This window comes from Heloderma suspectum, chromosome 5 (genome assembly GCF_057233095.1).
Source record: "Heloderma suspectum isolate Gila_16-S chromosome 5, 16-S_ref, whole genome shotgun sequence".
NCBI classification, from domain to species: domain Eukaryota; kingdom Metazoa; phylum Chordata; class Lepidosauria; order Squamata; family Helodermatidae; genus Heloderma; species Heloderma suspectum.
This window is the reverse complement of record NC_139462.1, coordinates 36957208-36975971: the sequence shown is the minus strand read 5'-3', so window position 1 is coordinate 36975971 and position 18764 is coordinate 36957208. Positions and strand designations below refer to the sequence as shown.

Below are 18764 nucleotides of genomic sequence, written 5' to 3'. Positions count from 1 at the left end.
TATTGTGTATTGGTTTGAAAGAGACAATAAAAATCATTGCTGGTCTGTCCTCTAAGCCTTCCCTGACACCACTTAATTCAATAGTGACTGGGGAAAGCATGTTGGCTGTTGAAAATCCTGAGTGGCCCATGCCGTATTTCTTTAATAGATTTTGTTTTTAAATCCAATTCCTTGACAATAATTCAGTGTCACAAGACAAATCCAAAGTTCATAGTGTAAAATAATTTTTGAGAGAGAAACGTTACTTCGGTGAGAAAAATCCAGTCTAAATGAATGCAAAATCAATATTCATCATACAATGCAATTTTCTTCTCACAAAACTCTTGCATAATCTGCTTTTGTGAGGATAACTACTTGGCCTGTAAAAACATGGAATAGTTCTCAGGACCATGGCCGGTGTAATCTTTTTTATTTTTTAATTGATTGGTAAACAAAACAAAATTGTTTGTATAAAGATTTGAGTCAAATTGTGCTGAAAAGCAAACTTTAAATAGCAAGAAAGTATTTGGGGAGGGGTTGGCAAAAAGAAGTTTCACAATCACCATGTCAAGATTTTTTCATTTTTTTCCCCAGCCAACGCCTTTTCTGAGTGGTGTGCTAACCTTTTGAGTTCTGATTATAAGGATTAACTAATACTTTAGAAACATGTGCGGTGAAAGTCTTGAACTAATTAATATGAGATAACATTATATATATTTGCTTATGCAATTTAAAATATGATTTAATAAGAAGTAATCAGATACAGCGGTATCCAGACAGAGATTGCAACTACCTAGCATCCAGTAGTAGAATCATAGAACAGGTTTTTCAATGGCTGTCCAGGAAAAGTTGTCCTTGTTAACTGATGTGCCAGGACTGTGCCCGTGCCTGTGTGCAAACATAGTTGTATGTGCAAAAGTGATGGGGACATTTGGGTTTGGCTGGTGTTTAATATTCCTCACTAAATAAAATGGCTTGCCTTGCCTGTATGAGAAAAGCAATACAAACAACCCATGGACCAACAGGTTTAGTGTTTTCAGCCTGGAAGTTATTCCAGTCGTACATGTGCTCTTGATTTTGGTACTTGCCATCTGTATCTAAGATAGTTGGAGCAGCCATTTTCTTTCTGGACAGGCAAGGTAGAAATCAAATAAATAAACAGCCATTTGTCACAATTTCGTGGATTGATTCAGTGTTGTTTGTTTCAAAGATGCATGTATATATATATCCACGACTTTTATGGCTAACATTTAGGCCTTTGGCTAGAGTCGTACATACTTATTTGGAGAAGGGTAGGCTTCCATCAGTGATCTTGAAAGCAGTTGTCCACCCATAATCATTGTCGTTAGATGACCCAACTGAGTTTCGGCATGTATGTAACCTCCCCTTTTAAGGGAGGGTGGATGAGTATGTGGTAGCAAAGCAACTTCAATAGTTTCTGGATAAAGTACTCTTGCTCAGTGCTTTTCAATCTGGGTTTCAATCTGGTTATGGGACTCAGGGGAGTTTAGTGGCCTTAGTAGATGATTTGCATGTGCAGATTGTCAGAGAAAGTACTTCCTGCTGATTCTGCGAGACCTCTTAGTGGCCACTGACACAGAGTAGAGTGTGCTGTAAACCATGGTTTCAAGTTGGTTTGTTTCAATCAAGCCAGAGTTAATATTAACCACAGTTCATAAGTCTGGAAAAACATGACATGGCTTGGTTATGCAAAACCAGAAGTGAAAGTTTTTGAACTCTTCCTCATGGCCATAACACAGGAGGAAGGGGAACACCTAGTCCGAGATGTGCTGTACCTCATCCTCATCACACTAAACTATGGTTTGGTCTAACATTCGAACCAAGCTAATGTCTGAGATGCAAAGTTTTATCTTTAGGAAATGATTGAAATGACTTACATCTGCATCTATTTGTCATCTGTTTGTGTGTATGTAGCCAAGAATTACCTTCTTATTTATATACTTCATTCTCTAGGATGAAATACCTGATGCTCTCTATGTACAAATGATCAAAACAAAACATGAAATATCAGTGTGAAGCAAATAGGCACAAATGTGTGAAATTTGCACAATTCCATTTGACAAACATGGGGGGTGGGGGAACATAGAATTCCAAATGCCCTACTGTACTGTAATATTTTGGTTTTAATGGATTTATTAACTGATAAATCAGTTTGAAAGCAGACTTGTCACTTGACAAGTTATGTTCAGCTAGGGATGGGTGGATTCCCTACCTGCCAGTCCATGGGGAATCCACCCATGCGGGGGAGGCGATCTGTTCTTCCCCCTGGAATCCTCTTTGGCTGGCTCCACTCCATGGCGATTCCACGGAGCCGCCGGTCGGCTCCGAAGCACCAGCGATACAGCCGCCATGCCATATCGTTGGCTGAAGGGGACTAACTGTGGATGCAAATGGCGTCCAGGACTCCATTTGCCGCTATAAAGGTCTTAGTTTGAGGTAAATACAGCCATAAATGGCTGCATTTAGCTTAAACTAAGACCTTTATGGCCGCAAATGGTGTCCCGGACGCCATTTGCATCCCTGCTTTTCATTCACGTGATAGGCTACGCAAATATTTTTGGGTTTTTTGCGTAAAATATGCAAAGCAGGTGTTCCGTTCCACCATGGATTCCGATGACTCCGGCCTCATTGGAGTCCGTGGCGGAATTCTCTGCCATCCCTATGTTCAGCCAAGCTATCAAGTTGTCTAGCTTCCATTGGCTGGAAGAACACTGAGGGATATCAAGAACCTCTGAGGGTACATATTGTCAGCAACAAAGACAATGACCCATCTGGTCCTGCATTGCTTCCTGATCCAATATATACTTTTATTTCTCTGATAGTCTTCTAATACATGGTGTACTATTAGTTGAAAATGGTTCCATCAGTTATTTATTTATTTTATGCATTTATGTACAACATTTATATACCGTTCTACATCTCAAACAGATGCTGGAGCAGTGAATGATAAAAGATAAAAAAAAATAAACGAATAAAACACTATATTAAAAATTTGAAATTCTGAAAAAATAATACCAATAAAAAACATGGCTAGTCAGTCAAGGAAGGCTTCCTGAAATAAAGATGTTTTCAGGAGGTGCTGAAAACAAAACAATATTGGTGCCTGCCTGACCTCCAGAGGCAGAGAGTTCCATTAGAAAGGGAGCCACCACACTGAAGGCTCTCTCTGGCTCTTGGGTGGACTCCAGTCAGACCATAAGTCCATGCAGAACCACCAGGAGTGATGATGCTAATGATTACAAGATCATAAATCCAGAACTTTGGCTGTTATTCAGTGTTTACCATCTGAAAGCCATTCAAGTTCCACATCTAAAATTTCCCTTGGCTGTACTTTTATTTGTTCTTCTCTATGTTTCACTTCATCATTGGCAAGGCATTGACTAATTATTGCATTCTTTTTCTCTCTCCTCAACCCACCCAGGCTTACCCTTGCACCAATGACAAGGAATGTGAAGTTGGGAAATACTGCCACAGTCCCCATCAAGCTACATCTGCCTGCATGATTTGTAGGAGGAAAAAGAAACGTTGCCACAGAGATGGCATGTGCTGTCCTGGAAACCGCTGCAACAATGGTATCTGCACTGCTTTCATCCTATTATCAGTGATATTTCAGTTGATCCTCAGACTAATTATTCTAAAACTGCCCAATGAAGGAGAAGGGGACTCTAAAATAAAAGGTTTTGAGGACATGAACTGATATATAGGCCTGGTTTGCACATAACACTAAGCCACGGTGTGGTTTGTTGAAATCTGGCTTGTCATTAAGTCTGAAACCATCTCCACAAACAAACCACAATTTGTTAAGTAGCGACAAACCCCAGATAGAACCCATGGTTTGTTGCTGGCTTATGATATCTACCTTGTTTCAATCAAACATGGCTTGTTGTGATGTCCAAACCCCAAACTGTGGCTTACCTCTGGCCCTGGCCTGTTTGTACTGCTCCTGCCTGCCCTGAAACAGAGGTACTCAGCAAAAACAGCCTCAAAATGAAACCACTGTGAAGTTTGGCAAAATGGGTGGGAGAGAAACAAACTAGAAATAGAAATACACACACATGTATCTCTATGACTGCATTCACACATAACTCTTAGCCATAGTTTATACAACCATGGTTTGTTGCTTTAGCCATGAATCAACTTGCAGATGAGCACGCTAACAGAAGCTTGTTTTCCCTGTTTCTACTTTGTTTCTCTCCCACCCAATTTGCCAAACTTCAGAGCAGTTTCATTTTCACACACACACACACAGGGGGAGAGGGTGCAAGAGACACACATGGGCCTCACTTAGACTATCAAACAATTTTTTGGAACTTCCTTCCACATGACTTGGAAAGCTGAACTCTAGTAACACAAGCCCGCTTCATGTCTTATGTGTAGGGGACCTCACCTGATTACATTGGATGTCAGTAGGGAAGACGCCTATTCAAGCAATTGCTTGTACATTGGATGTCTGTACGGAAGAAGCCTATGTTCAAGCAGTTGCTCGTACATTGGATGTCTGTAGGGAAGACGCCTGTGTTCGAGCAATTGCTTGTACACTGGATGTCTGTAGGGAAGAAGCCTATGTTGGAGCAATTGCTTGTACGCTGGATGTCTGTAGGGAAGAAGCCTATGTTTGAGCAATTTCTTGTACACTGGATGTCTGTAGGGAAGAAGCCTATGTTGGAGCAATTGCTTGTACGCTGGATGTCTGTAGGGAAGAAGCCTATGTTCGAGCAATTGCTTGTACTCTTGATGTCTGTAGGGAAGAAGCCTATGTTCGAGCAATTGCTTGTACGCTGGATGTCTGTAGGGAAGACGCCTATGTTCGAGCAATTGCTTGTACGCTGGATGTCTGTAGGGAAGAAGCCTATGTTGGAGCAATTGCTTGTACACTGGATGTCTATAGGGAAGAAGACTGTCTTTGAGCAATTGCTTGTACACTTGATGTCTGTAGGGAAGAAGCCTATTTTGAGCAATTGCTTGTACAGAAGCTTCCACACAATAGGCACACTGGAGCAATAGGCTACTCCATGTGGAATCTAGTGCATTAGTAGTTCTTCCCTGAAGATTACTTTGCTAATGCATGGTTGTCTGTAAGCAGGGCCAGGCAGTATGCCTGATGCTAGAAGTGGGGCCAGGAGCATGTTCTCTCTATCAGTAATCACATGATTCCACTTCCATGCAAGTAATGTGTGAAGAGGCTACAGACAGTGTCAGATCCAGATTTTTTAGGCCCGTTAGGCAAGACATCCTCAATGGGCCCCTGTCCTCAGTGAGTCCACCTTCTCACCACCATGGTCACCAGCTGCTGTTGTTCCTCCTCCTCTTTCTCATCATTGCTCCCACTTGCTTGCTTGACAGGCAAAGAGCCAGTGAGCAGATAGGCCATGACATCTGCTGCTCCTCCTTCTCACCACTAGGGATGGTGGAGAATTCCACCGTGGATCTCGGTGAGGCCAAATGCCAGTGCATTCAGCCCCCTGAAATCTGTGGCAGAACGAAGCCCCCGCCCCCCCCCAACCCATGAAAGGCATGCAAAACAGAGCACTTACCTGCTGCCGTCCGTGCTGACTTGAGAATGGCGGCCGCCCTGCGGCCGGCCACCACTCGCTTCCTGATCATAGCCGTGATAGGCTACATAAATAGTTACATAGCCTATCACGGCAGCCTGGCTGGACGCAAATGGCGGCCGCTACGGCCGGAACTCCAGTTGTGGACGGCCCTGGCTGGCTGCTCTGCGGAGCTGCTGCGGAGCGGAGCTGGCCGGGCAGGATTCCGGGCGGGAGGACCAGATCGCCTCCCCCCCGTCGAGGATTATGGGGGGAGGGACGAAGCGCCTCCCCCCCACACTGTGAATCACATCCGCGAAACGGTAAGTGTCTTTCGTACATTCCTTCTCACCACCACCATTGTCTTGGCAGCAGTGAGAGGCAGGTGAACAAGCAGGTTGCAATGGGGAAGAGGAGGAGCAAGTCCAGGGGACTCTTGTGAGTGGGCCCCTCTGGGGTGGGGGCCCTCAACAGGTGCCCGACTATGCCTACCCTTGATGTCAGCCCTGGCTATGTAGTCTAAGACATCCTGATTACTAGAAACATGTGAAAACTGGACAATTATATGCTTTCCTCTCAAAACAGTGCAGGGATTCAAAGCCTACCCGACCTTACAGGGTTGTTGTGTGGATAAAAGGCATGATGCTCTGATACCCTTGGAAGAAGGGTAGGATCAAAATGTAATGCACCCATGCTTAGTACCAGGAATATGTGTGCATGCTTCTAAAATGCATGCTTCATCATTTCTCATCTAGATTACTGCAATGTGCTCTAGGTAATGTTACCCTTGAAGACGGTTCGGAAGCTGCAGCTGGTGCAGAACACAGTAGCTCGCCTGATTAAAGGCAGCCACCGGCAAGATCACATCACTCCAGTGCTGAAGGAGTTGCACTGGCTACCAGTTGTTTTCCGGGCCAAATTCAAGGTGTCAGCTTTGACCATTAAAAACCTATATGGTTCCGGCCCAGCCTATCTCAAGGAGTGCCTCCAGCAATACCAGACATGGCGCTCAACAAGATCAGCCTCTGATGGCCTTCTCTCTGTCCCATCAGCCAGGACAGCTAGGCTGGTGAGGAGGATGAGGGAGAGGGCCTTCTCTGTGGTGGCCCCCACTTTGTGGAACTCTCTCCCTAGAGAACTCCGCCATGCCCCCTCTTTAATGAGCTTCCGCCATGCACTGAAAACTTGATTGTTCAGGAAGGCATTTGGGGTGCGTTAGGGTATTTTTAGAACAGGATGTTTTAATGTTTAATTTTACTGTTTTTGATTGTTTTATTGTTGTACATCACCCAGAGTGGCCGGGTGACCAGCCAGATGACATATTAAGAAACTTAATGATTAATTGATTGATAGATAGATAGATAGATAGATAGATAGATAGATAGATTTCAGGGTGGCCTTATGTCCTACTTTACAGAGGACAGTCCTCTGTTTAAAGGGCTGTCAGAGGACGGCCCTCTGTTTGAAGGGCTGTCCAGTGCAAGTCCAGTTTAAAGATAAAGTTGTCCATCAACAGTTAGCAGCACCTGCACAACAGACTAAACAGGCAGGCACACAGTGTACCCTGGTCACCGTCTTCCCCACCATGGCGAGACGCATTACATTTCTATCTAAATTATAGTATTTTTCTCTATGTTGTTGTTGTTCAGTCATTCAGTCGTGTCCGACTCTTCCTGTCCTGCGCTCTCTCCCGGAGTGTGCTCAAGTTCATATTCATTGCATGGTGATGCTATCTAGCCATCTCATCCTCTGCCGTCTCCTTCTCCTTTTGCCTTCAGTCTTTCCCAGCATCAGGGTCCTTTCCAGTGACTTTTCTCTTTGCATTAGGTGGCCAAAATATTTGAGCTTCAGCTTCAGTATCTGTCCCTCCAATGAGCAGTCAGGGTAGATTTCCTTTAGGACTGACTGATTTGACCTCCTTGCATTCCAGGGGACTCGTAAGAGTCTTCTCCAGCACCACCCACAGTTCAAAAGCATCAATGCTTCGGCGCTCAGCCTTCCTTATAGTATTTTTCTCTATATATGCATCTATAGATGTAAATTAGCATATGCAAATTTTATGCAAATCTTGATTGCTAGAGGATTACTTTGGTCCTCTTTATTAACGATGCACATCTTTTGGGGGGGGGGGTGAAGTGTAAGCGGCCATCCAGTTTCATTTATCCGTATAGGCATGCTGGTCTTTGAGTGACACGGCATGGTTCAGCAGAAATCCTTGAGACTGAAATGGTTCCTTTTTGTTACGTTACTGTCTGGGATTTAGCAATGACAGACTTCCAACGGACTGCAAAATGTACAGGCGAAATTTAGGCTTTCCTTTGCACTTTGGGCCTCAACAGAAGACTTGTATCATGCTGAAACAGAAATTGCCTTTTGAAGTGACAGAACTGGTGTGCTTCAGTGGCTCAGTAAGATGCTCAGACTGTGCCACTCCAGGCTGTGAGTAGGGAATCACACGCGCTGGAATGCTCCTTCATGTGAAACAATGTTTTTGAAAAATCCTTCCATATAGAAAATCAGCATATTAAGGAATTCTTCACCCTGACACCTAGTTTTCTGTGTGGAGGGAACTCTTTGAAAGGAAGATCAAGACCACTCAGTCATGTGAAATCACACTGGCAGTCTGAAGTGGTATAGCCCAGACACATCTTTATTAGTGAGAACTAGGCCTCTGAGGCAATCCTGAACACATACTAGAGAGTAAGTCCCACTGAGCTGAGCGAGACCTACTTCAGAGTAAACATGGAAAGTCCCCAGTATAATTCAGATCTCGTCTCAGCCACAAACTCATGAGGTTGCCTCAGATGAGCCCTTCAGACCCCTCTCCCTCCCTGTCATATGGGGATAATAATATCAGACCACATTTCAAGGCTGGGGGAAGAATGAATGAGCTATCAAATGTGAAATGGCCTACTAAATACTAACTTTCTGTTAGGGTGCAATCCTATGCATGTGTAGACAGAAAAAAAGTCTTACAACTCCCAGCATTCCCCAACCAGCTATACTGGCTTGTGAATGCTGGGAGTTGTAGGACTTTTTTGTCTAAACATGCATAAGATTGCACCCTAAGTAAAATAATAGACTCTTGTGTGGTGTCATTCCATGAAAATTACCCTTGGCCATATTATTCCCCAAAGGCCTTTCCTATCATTCCCCATCCTGACTCACTTTATTCATTTATTTAGGTATCTGTATACCAGTGACTGAGAGCATCCTCCCACCCCACATCCCAGCTCTGGAAGTACCTCGCAACAAGAAAAATAATCACTATCCCACCAAGGACTTGGGCTGGCAGAATCTAGGGAAAGGAGCGACACACATAAAAGGTAGGATTGTACCAGTGGAGGCTGATGGCTCCAATTTCATTGGGGCGGTGAATCCATTCTGAATTTCAGTCAGGACCAGCCAGAACTCTAAAGAATCTATCCAAGGTGCTGAAGGTGCAAAATGCCATATTTGGAGGATAGGATTCAGCATTTTGGATAGCCTCCGCTGGACTAGACTCTCCACAATCTTGGGATAGTCTTCTGAAAAGGGAGTACCTTTTGCTGTAGAATGCTTTGCACCGCCATTGGAGACCTAGTGCAGGAGAGTGTCCAGTGAATTACACTTCGAAAAGCTGCACAAGCCCTGGAGCTGGTGCTACTGATTTCCCTCCCATTGGGAGAAACGGGAGAGAAAAGTTCAAGAAGGAAAAAAATGCAGAAAAATCTCTCCCCTGACCCTGAAAAGCACCACCCCCCACACACACCTTCTCGCCAGCCAGCGTAAGCCTGGCAGGGCATAGGAAGTGATGGTATGTCCACCACTTTTTCTCCCTGTCTTGCCCTCATTGGATTGCCCTGCCCAGATGGTGTTTACTATCTGCACAGGGTTTCTTTAATAAGTATGTGTAGTATATGTATATGTCTGTGTATGCTGCCCCCACTTTTTAATAGTAAATTGATTCCAAGTTTTTCATAGATTACTTGAACGGAAGTATCAGTTAAACAATGCAGCTTTAAGTCATCATTTGTTTGGGATATCGGATGCTGGGAATTCTATTCCATTTAAGCCCAATGGGATTTCAGTGTATCCATTGTGAAAAGTGGTGGCAGACTGTCATGGATTTTTTCCCCCGATTCCAGGAATGTTCATATTTTTTTGTGCACATTTTTTTCAGGTCCTGTTGTGTAACCCACAATATCTCTACATTAGATAGGAGAAGTGGGCAGGTTCAGTCTTTTCTGCCAGTGTGATTCCCATCCATACTTGCAATAACAAAGAAAAGATACAACATCAGAGATTAAATTTAAATGTATATTGAAATAAAAGAAATAATTCTCATTGAAACACAGAACAGTAATACACAGTCAAATGATAGTAATACTCTTGATATTATTGACAGTCTGGTTGCTATTGCTTCATAGCAACAAAGAAGTCACAAATGTCCTTCAGCTATTAACAGGGTGCACAGAAGAAGAAGGGGAAAAAAACGAATGAGCTCACTGTCCTTTTATAGTTGTTGCAGACTTCTTGTGCGGGAATCTAAATCTTCATTCTTAGTTGCTCATATCCTAAAAACAACCAAAAACAGGCCTGTGAATAACATAGAATCTGAGGGCTTTCCATCTGAGCAGCTTTCTCTTCTTGAGCAAGGCTGGACTTTTGGAATCTTCTCGAAGAAGCCAGCCCACCCAGAAGAGCACTTACTGAGCGTGCTCCAATAGCAAGTTCTAGAAAGACAGTGGGGAGGGTAATAACCCCTCCCAGTGCCAGCAAACACAGGAATGCTAGAGTTACCATTCTTTTAACAATGCTGGGACTGTAGGCATGGCGGAGAATTCTGCCACAGATCTTGGTGAGGCCGAATGCCAGTGCATTTGGCTCCCCAAAATCCATGGCAGAACGAAGCCCCCCCCCCCTGCAAAATGGGCCCGGAACGGAGCACCTACCTGCTGCTGTCCGCGCTGCATAGCGAATGGCGGCCGCGGACGCCATTCGCTTCGTCCATATAGCCGTGATAGGCTACATAAATACTTATGTAGCCTATCGCGGCTAACGCAGGGATGCCATTTGCATCCCTGCGGAAGCCATGATAGGCCACGTAAGTATTTACGTAGCCTATCATGGCAAAACTAAGGGAACGCAAATAGCGGCGGCTACGGCGGCCGCCATTTGCGTTCCCTTTTTTTTCCGCCGTGATAGGCTACGTAAATATTTACGTAGCCTATCATGGCAAAACAGAGGGTTGCAAATGGTGTAGTGGCCACCATTTGCGCCCCTGTGTTTTGCCGTGAGAGGCTACGTAAATATTTACGTAGCCTATCATGGCGGAGAAAAAGGGAACGCAAATGGTGACCACCGTAGCCGCCGCCATTTGCGTTCGCTGTTTTTTGTGTGTGTGTGATAGGCTACGTAAATATTTACGTAGCCTATCACGGGCCAGTGTAGGGACACAAATGGCGTCCCCTACACAGGACGCCATTTGCGTCTGCACCAGCCTGGCAGTGGCTGGAGGCCCCGCTGCGGGTTGGCCTGGCTGGCAGCTCCACGGCCTGGCCACGGAGCGGAGCCAGCCGGGCAGGATTCCAGGGGAGAGGAACGGATCACCTCCCCCCCTGTTGAGGACTCCGGGGGGAGGAACGGATCGCCTTCCCCCACCTGCGGAACCCGGCGGAGCCAGGTAAGCGGGGTTTTGTACACCCCTAGCTGGAAGCAACAACTGAAGCATGGGTTACATTCTCCCCTATTAAACCAATGTCATCCCTGACATTCAACTTTCCTTTTAACAATAGTATTGTGGAGTTAATGGGACTAATGTGGGCACTGCAAAAAAATGGGACATGAATGTTATGTGTGAGAGTTTATGTACATAGTCCTGGAATCTCACAGGTACACGCTTTTGCCTTTGTGATCTCTGTGGCAGGCTCTCAGTTATAGTTTCTTGAGCAGATGTTTCCAAACTTGGCATATCTATATCTTCATTCATTTCAGTCAATGGAAGTTCAGCAGAGAGATCTGGAAGTTCCTGTCCTTGAATGTAGGGCACTGTGTCATTAGGAACAATTAATAAGGTACTCTCAGCTGTTGGCTGCAAGACATCATTTACTTCAGAAAGGTTAAACTCTTTTGGTTAAAACTCAGATGCTTCAGGGTTCAAACCAACTGTTGACTCATCTTCATCTGTTGTGTTGAATACATCAGCATCTGACAATTCATAGTCAGTTACTTGAGATTCTTCCTCATCCATGGCTGAAATGAAACCACATGGCCACAACAAATCAAGATGCAGTGTCCTTTCTGGCCCATCATTATCTTCAGATCTCACAACATAAACTGGGAGGTGCTGTAGTTGTTTAATGACCACGTATACTTGGCTTTCCCATTTATCTGCCAATTTATGCTTTGCTCTTAGGTTTAGATTGCGAACTAAAACTCTGTCACCTTCTGATATATGTGAAAGTTTGACTTTTGCATCCCATCTTCTTTTATTAGCTTTTTGGTTCTTCTCAGATTCCTTTCTTGAATTCATAAGCATACTTCAGCCTTCTTTTTTGATCTTTCACATACTGCTGATGAGTTATTCTAGTCCTCCCTTGCAGCCGGAGCCCAAAACATAAATGGGTAGCAATGGCTGTCTGCCAAACATAAAAAAATAGGGAGACTCTCCAGTCCTATCCTTCCGGGTACAATGTAAGCAGAGACCAATGGTTTAACATACTTCCTCCACTGAACCTTTTCATAATCCTCTAGAGTTCCCAACATGTTTATTAGGGTCCTGTTAAACCTTTCCACAGGATTTCCTTGAGGGTGATAAGGTGTGGTTCTTGATTTTACACCTACTATAGTGCAAAGCTCAGAAATTAACGCAGGTTCAAAATTTGCTCCTTCGTCACTATGTATTCTTTTTGGAAAACCATAGCGACCAAGAAAATTCTCCCACAAAGTGATAGCAACCAATCTTGGCTGTTTGGTCTTTGGTTGGGTAAGCTTGAACATACCCAGTGAAACAATCAGTGATTACCAAGATATTTCTGGTATCTTGATCATCAGGCTTTAGCACTAAGAAATCTATACTTCGGAGTTCCATGGGTGCATAAACTTGTATATTCACCAAAGGTGCTGCTTTTTCTACTGGTGCTTTCTTCTTGATGCACCTTTCATAGGTTCAGCACTTCTGTTCCAAATCTGCTGCCATTCTAGGCCGGTAAAAGTGATCTCTGACTAGTTCTAATGTTCTCTCTATACCCATATGTCCAACTTCATCATGAAGACCTTGTAGTGTCCAAGGCTGATGAGAACATGAAGTACTAACTGGTCAATAAAATCTTCTTTCCATTCCACTCTTCAATAGAGTCCCCCTTCATGTAAATGAAGTTGATTCCATTCTCTCAATAGAAACTGAACCTCAGAGGGTTCTTGTTTCTCTTCTCCCTTACTAGGCTTTTTATCTTTCTCTATCATGTGGATTAACCTGGCCCCAAATCTATCTTTCATCTGTATCTCTTGCCAGTCTTCACGGCAGAGTCCAGGTACACTAGGTGTTCTGGGCCACAACTCTGGGCATTCATATTCATCTGGAATAGCACTGTCATCACAGGCAACATCTCAATTATGGAAGAACCATCTTCACTGGTATCTTCACCATAACTTGAACTAAATGTTTTTCACACAAAGCAGAAAAAGTAGCTACTGACAATTTCTTACATTCAGCTTCAGGCTTTCCTCTTGCTATCAATTCTAAAACTCGTTCTTGTAGTTTTAATGCACTGCTATCTTGAAATTCAGTGTCATGAGGCCTACAAGATAACCCATCAGCATAGGATGGGTGAATGAACATTTTTGCATTTGTCAAGGCTCTCATTTTCCTGCCCCAATGTTTATTTCTCCTTATTCTTGCTCACGAACATGAGTGTGTTGGGGCCGGGCCTAGCCGGGCTGGGGTGTGTGTGGTTTGAACAGGAAAATGGTGCAATTTCGAACACGGAAAAAGTGCACTTTTCCAAGTGTGTACCCAAACCTGCACATCTCCATCAGTAATTAAAAAAACATAAAACTGCATCCTTTTTGGAAAGTACGTGCTTTAAATCACACAGTTTTCAGAAAGGATCCACTCTAGAATGTGACTTCAAGTTTAAGAATGTGAAAGCTTTTTCTGAAAATTGTACTTGCGTTTGGAGTTGCGAGCAGGCATTATCATCATTTTTTTTAATGTGAACTAAATTCTCCTACATCCCTAAGTAATGTGTTTTGAATGCTGATACTTAACCCTTTTCTTTGATCTTCCCTGTGTACTACTAATTATTGTGGTTGTTTTCTTTAGGTCATGAAGGAGACCCCTGCTTAAGGTCCTCCGACTGCACTGAGGGGTTTTGTTGTGCTCGCCATTTCTGGACCAAAATTTGTAAACCTGTGCTGCACCAAGGGGAGGTATGCACCAAGCAGCGCAAGAAAGGGTCCCATGGCTTGGAGATTTTCCAGCGATGTGACTGTGCCAAAGGGCTGTCATGCAAAATATGGAAAGATGCCACCTATTCTTCGAAAGCAAGGCTTCATGTGTGCCAGAAGATCTGATGGTGGATCTGGAGACTGTCACTACCAGGTTGTGAAGAACCTGTGTACTATATACACTGCAGCATGGTGGAACACAAGGATTGTAAATAAGAACTGAATGGCCCAAGTATATCTACTGTGGCAGAAAGAAGCATCATCCCAAACTGAATCAAATTTCTGCCCTGGAAGTGAATGCAATGGCAGCTGGCTTTTCTTGGTGAAGTGGTGTCATTCTGCCAGTGGGGCTAATTGTTTTCAGCCGGAAAGCATTTAACCATGCTCGGAGTATGGGCTTGTGACTCACCCACATTATTTGTGGTTAGGTTTCCCCATTGCAATTGTAAAATCATGCTATAAGATGTATTTACAACACAAAGCGGTGCTTTGCCAAAAAGACATTTCTATTGACACGTTCTTGGGTATGGAGCAAAAAAGATCCTAGTAAGCTGAAACTATTAGAGGTAAAGGGAAGCATTATTATGTATGTCTTTCCTTGTTAACTTTACCCTTGAATAAGCCAAGGCTATGACTTGAATGAATGACACTGAGCACAAGTGTTACATTTTGCAGGCATGGTGGTCTCTTGCATGGTGATCTTCTCCCAATCAAGACAGATGTTGTCTTGAACAAAGGCATTTCAGCAGGGATGATGCCCTAGTTTCACATGCTGGTAGAAGCATTTGGACTACAACACCCAAATAATTTCCTCTTCGCTGACCATAGCCAATGGCGACCGTCTCAGTTTACTGTGCTAGCACCCATGTGGCTAACAGATAAAGCAAACTGTCCATGGACGCATCCAGAATGGAACTGTATGCTGAGCTGCTAGTTGTGAATATACCAGGGTACTGAGGATTGTATTCTGAAGTCTTCTTCAGCTTTGCCTCTAGGAAAGGTATCCAGGATCTGTTGACTGCATACTACTAAACAGCAGTGTCAGCAGGGCTTTTAGTACAGATCTTCTGTGGTCTAGATGGAGACCCTAAAATGGAAGCATCATATGCCACCTGCAAGAAAGAAAGCCAATGACCTGGATACAAGCATATATAAAATAAGAGTCTTGACAAGTGGTGCTTTATAATGTTGGGTTGATGTAATTGATCAGAGTTTAATGGGAGGACTTAAAAAAACATAGACAGTAAGTACTACAGCTCAATCCTCTATTCACTGCATTGGAAACACCATCCACCTATTTCAAAAACACGTACTGTAAAAATTATAGCTGGTAATTCCAGCCAGGGCTTGACCCCCCACCCCGAAAATAAGAGGTACCAAGGTGGACATGGAGATGTGATCTATTATAAGTCAATGACACCACTTGATGTAATAGAACAACTTGGACCGGCAAACGCATGTTCTTGTTTCCAATGCATATTAGGAATGCAGATGGCAAAATCTGCTACTGGAGTCCCATTGATTGTAGTGAATAATAATGTTCACTATCACCGCAGCAGTATTAATGGATGGACAAAAATGAATGATTTCTGCAATCTATTTTTTTCCTCTCCTAGCAGCACCCCTGCATTCATTCTCTTACTATACTCACTTTTTTTTTTTTTTAAATGTGTTATTTGTGTAAGCATAAGAGAAGGAAATGGAGGAGTAGAATTGCTCTCCAGGCAATATGGTTGATTGGAGGAGAGAATGATGTTCCTTTTTCGTTTGTTTTTGTTTTACTTTTGTGCCGCTCTATGGGTGGGTTCAGACGATGAGCTTTTCCTGCCGCAATGTGCCGTTTGCTATCATAGCGTGATCATATCCATGTGGAAATAAAGCTTCCGAAGCCATCTAACGAAAAGGGGCTCTGTGGCCAGCATGCTTTCCACAAGCCAAATGTTCTTGGCCTTCTGAAGTTGCCTTATGACAGAGTATCATGAGAATTATGGTTCATTTGTAACTAATATCTGTAAATCAAATCTCTCAGTAAACACAAGCCTTGTGCCCCATTTTCTCTATCTCTGTTTTTAAAACACAACTCTCATATATTTGGAATTAAGAAGAATGATTTGTCATAACATTACTGAACCACAGGACTGGAAGATACATAAAGATGATCAAGGAGCACACGTCTACGAAATGAAATTGTTTAACACCATGGTGCATACACATCTGAGGTACATAGGAAGCTGCCTTAGACTGGGTCAGACCAGTATCGTTGACACTGACTGGCAGCACCTGTTCAGGGTTTCAGGCAGGATTTATTCCTAGCTGTCCCTGGAGATGCTGGGGATTGAACCTGGGACCTTATGCATGCAAAGCATGTAATTGATCAGTGAGCTATGGTCCCTTCTCAGTCCAGCCCTTTGACCTCAGGAAGGATTCACTGTGCGCTCATACCCACCCACACCGTTCATGAACTTCAGGATAGCATACATAATCTATAGGGGCAAATGAGAAGCTCCATGCACATTCATGTTATGAAGCTCAGACATATGGAAGATGGCAGAGAAGCAATGGAGTTAGAGGGTAGTATATATTTCTTCGCTAGCCATTCTTCCAGTGTTCCCTCCCAACAGTGTTCCAAGTGTGTATTTACTTTGGTAAACGTGCCACTGGAAGCCCAAGATAGAGAAGCAGCGTGGGGAGAATTTTAAGTGAGAAAACAACTCTCTATGTCTTAACTGCTCTCTGTCTCTCAACTGCTCTTTCTCTCTCTCTACAAACACACACAGGGCAAAACAGACATTACATACAATCTGTATTGTATGGATTTTGTAAAATCTGTTCTGTCTGCATTTCGCAGATTGTCAGGTGCCTTTCACTCTGTCATCCGTTCACTGACAGAATCAGATGTTTCCCAATTTTCCCAATTTGTGCAAATTTGCATTTCTGCAAATTTGCACTTGCAAAAACATGCAAATCCTCCCCCAAATGCACAAATCCTCTCCTCCAAATGCACATTTTCATGCCTTAGCCTATGAGGGAAATGCACATTTTTGGCCAGTGCTTTTTAAAAATATTACGTATTTTTCTATGACGGAATTTGCGTAAAATTCCAGAAAGTAAAACAAGTCTGCAAGTCCACAGCATCCATGTAACTCAGGAAAAGCTGGTTTGCTGCAGAATCCATAGGTCAGGGTCATAGACTTCTGAATCATTTGATTCCACTGGGGATTTCTCCGACAACCCTACTATCAACAATATATTTTTTCTTCTTCATTTTTACGCTGCAGTAGGTGCAGAGGGCTGCTCCAGATCTTGAAAACCACCCTGACCCCCACAGTAGGGTCCTGATCCAGATAGGAGTCCCTGCACCTACTCTAGAGTAAAATTGAAAAAAGATGTAGCTGCCGGTCCCAGATTTAAATTAATGACTGTTTTTGGTGGCACGCACACTCTACACAAAACTGCAGCTTCCCCGGGCTGCTTTTCAGTAACACACATGCATACACACACCAGCTTGTCAGGTCTTGATTCAGTACCAGCATTTTATGCAACATGTAGTTCCCGGGATGACAGTGTGCCACTAGCTGAGAGCAAGAGCAAACTGATTGCCTTATTAGGCCTGAAGCCTGATGTCTAACTTCTCCCCTCCCCCCAAATGATAATATTATACAGAGGACCTATTCAAACCTTTTTAAGAAGCAAAGTCTTCATACTGAATCTCACTGGGATGCATCTGAGGGATTGATACAGGGCATGAACTCCAGTTTACTTCAGTGCAATGAAAGCAGGACTAAGGCTGAGCAACTTCATTATCTCAAGACGGTATTTTCATTTCTGACCAGCTGATACTTCAATGGATGGAAGCACCGATCCAAAATCCTTTCGCCTCTCTGAGACTACAGGAAGGGGTCTGTGTCCCCTCAGCATCGCCCACAGTTCCAAAGTAAATTTCCTCACTGATTTAAACATTATCTGATGGCTTCTGCATGCCCTTCCCCTTATTTTCCTGCAAGATCTAGTATGGGAAGTAATTTATTTACAGGAAATATTTAATAAGATGTATTTTCTTATAGAAGATATTTCATACAGAAAGCTTTGTAGAAAACTATACTTGCAACTTGCTGACTTTGTAATTTAGAAAGAAATGTATAATAAGATTAAATATATTAAAATGTCCTTTTCCCTATATTTGCCTTTATATTGCTTGAGCATTTTGTTATAGATAGTGCAGAAAAGGGAGCTGCACACGGATGGCGATCAATTGAATCCAAACTTCACTGGAAATACCAAAGGTTGCTCTGTCAACATCCAAAGTCCATTGGAAACACCAAGGGCTGGCTGACTGAGCGTTGATGACAATGAGATTTTTAAGAGATGTCTGCAAACCCATCCCTGAGAAATATTTGGATGGCATCTCTCTCTCTCCCTCCCTCCCTCCCTCCCCCCCCCTCTCTCTCTCTCTCTTTACTTACTTAGAGTGCAATCCTATGCATGTTTAGACAGTGAAAAGGCCTACAACTCCCAGCATGCCCCAGCCAGCCAGGCTCACTGGGTCATGCTGGGAATTGTAAGCCTTTTCTCTGTCAAAACATGCATAGGATTGCACTTTTACTTACTTTATGATTATTGATTTGTATCTATTTAACCAGATATATTACCAAATGTTCAAGGTAGATAAGTTTTTAAAATGATCATACATCATGTATCTTTCTCATCCTCCTCACTCATCCAAATTTTCACTGCTCAACTTGTGTATCAAAGCCTGGAGGACATTTTCTGAGACCCTTGTATCTCAAGTCCATCATGTATGGC

The 18764-nt window shown here is 43.4% G+C and overlaps 1 protein-coding gene across 1 annotated transcript in view; it reads left to right on the top strand.

Moving 5' to 3' along the window:
* DKK2 (dickkopf Wnt signaling pathway inhibitor 2) overlaps positions 1-18139 on the top strand; it is a 110745-nt gene extending 92606 nt beyond the window's left edge. The window contains exons 2-4 of the mRNA XM_084860244.1: positions 3422-3572; positions 8717-8857; positions 13837-18139. Coding sequence (XP_084716370.1) covers positions 3422-3572; positions 8717-8857; positions 13837-14087 — 543 coding nt within the window. The 3' untranslated portion in view covers positions 14088-18139. The remainder of the gene's footprint in view (positions 1-3421; positions 3573-8716; positions 8858-13836) is intronic.
* The last annotated feature ends 625 nt before the right edge of the window (positions 18140-18764 follow it).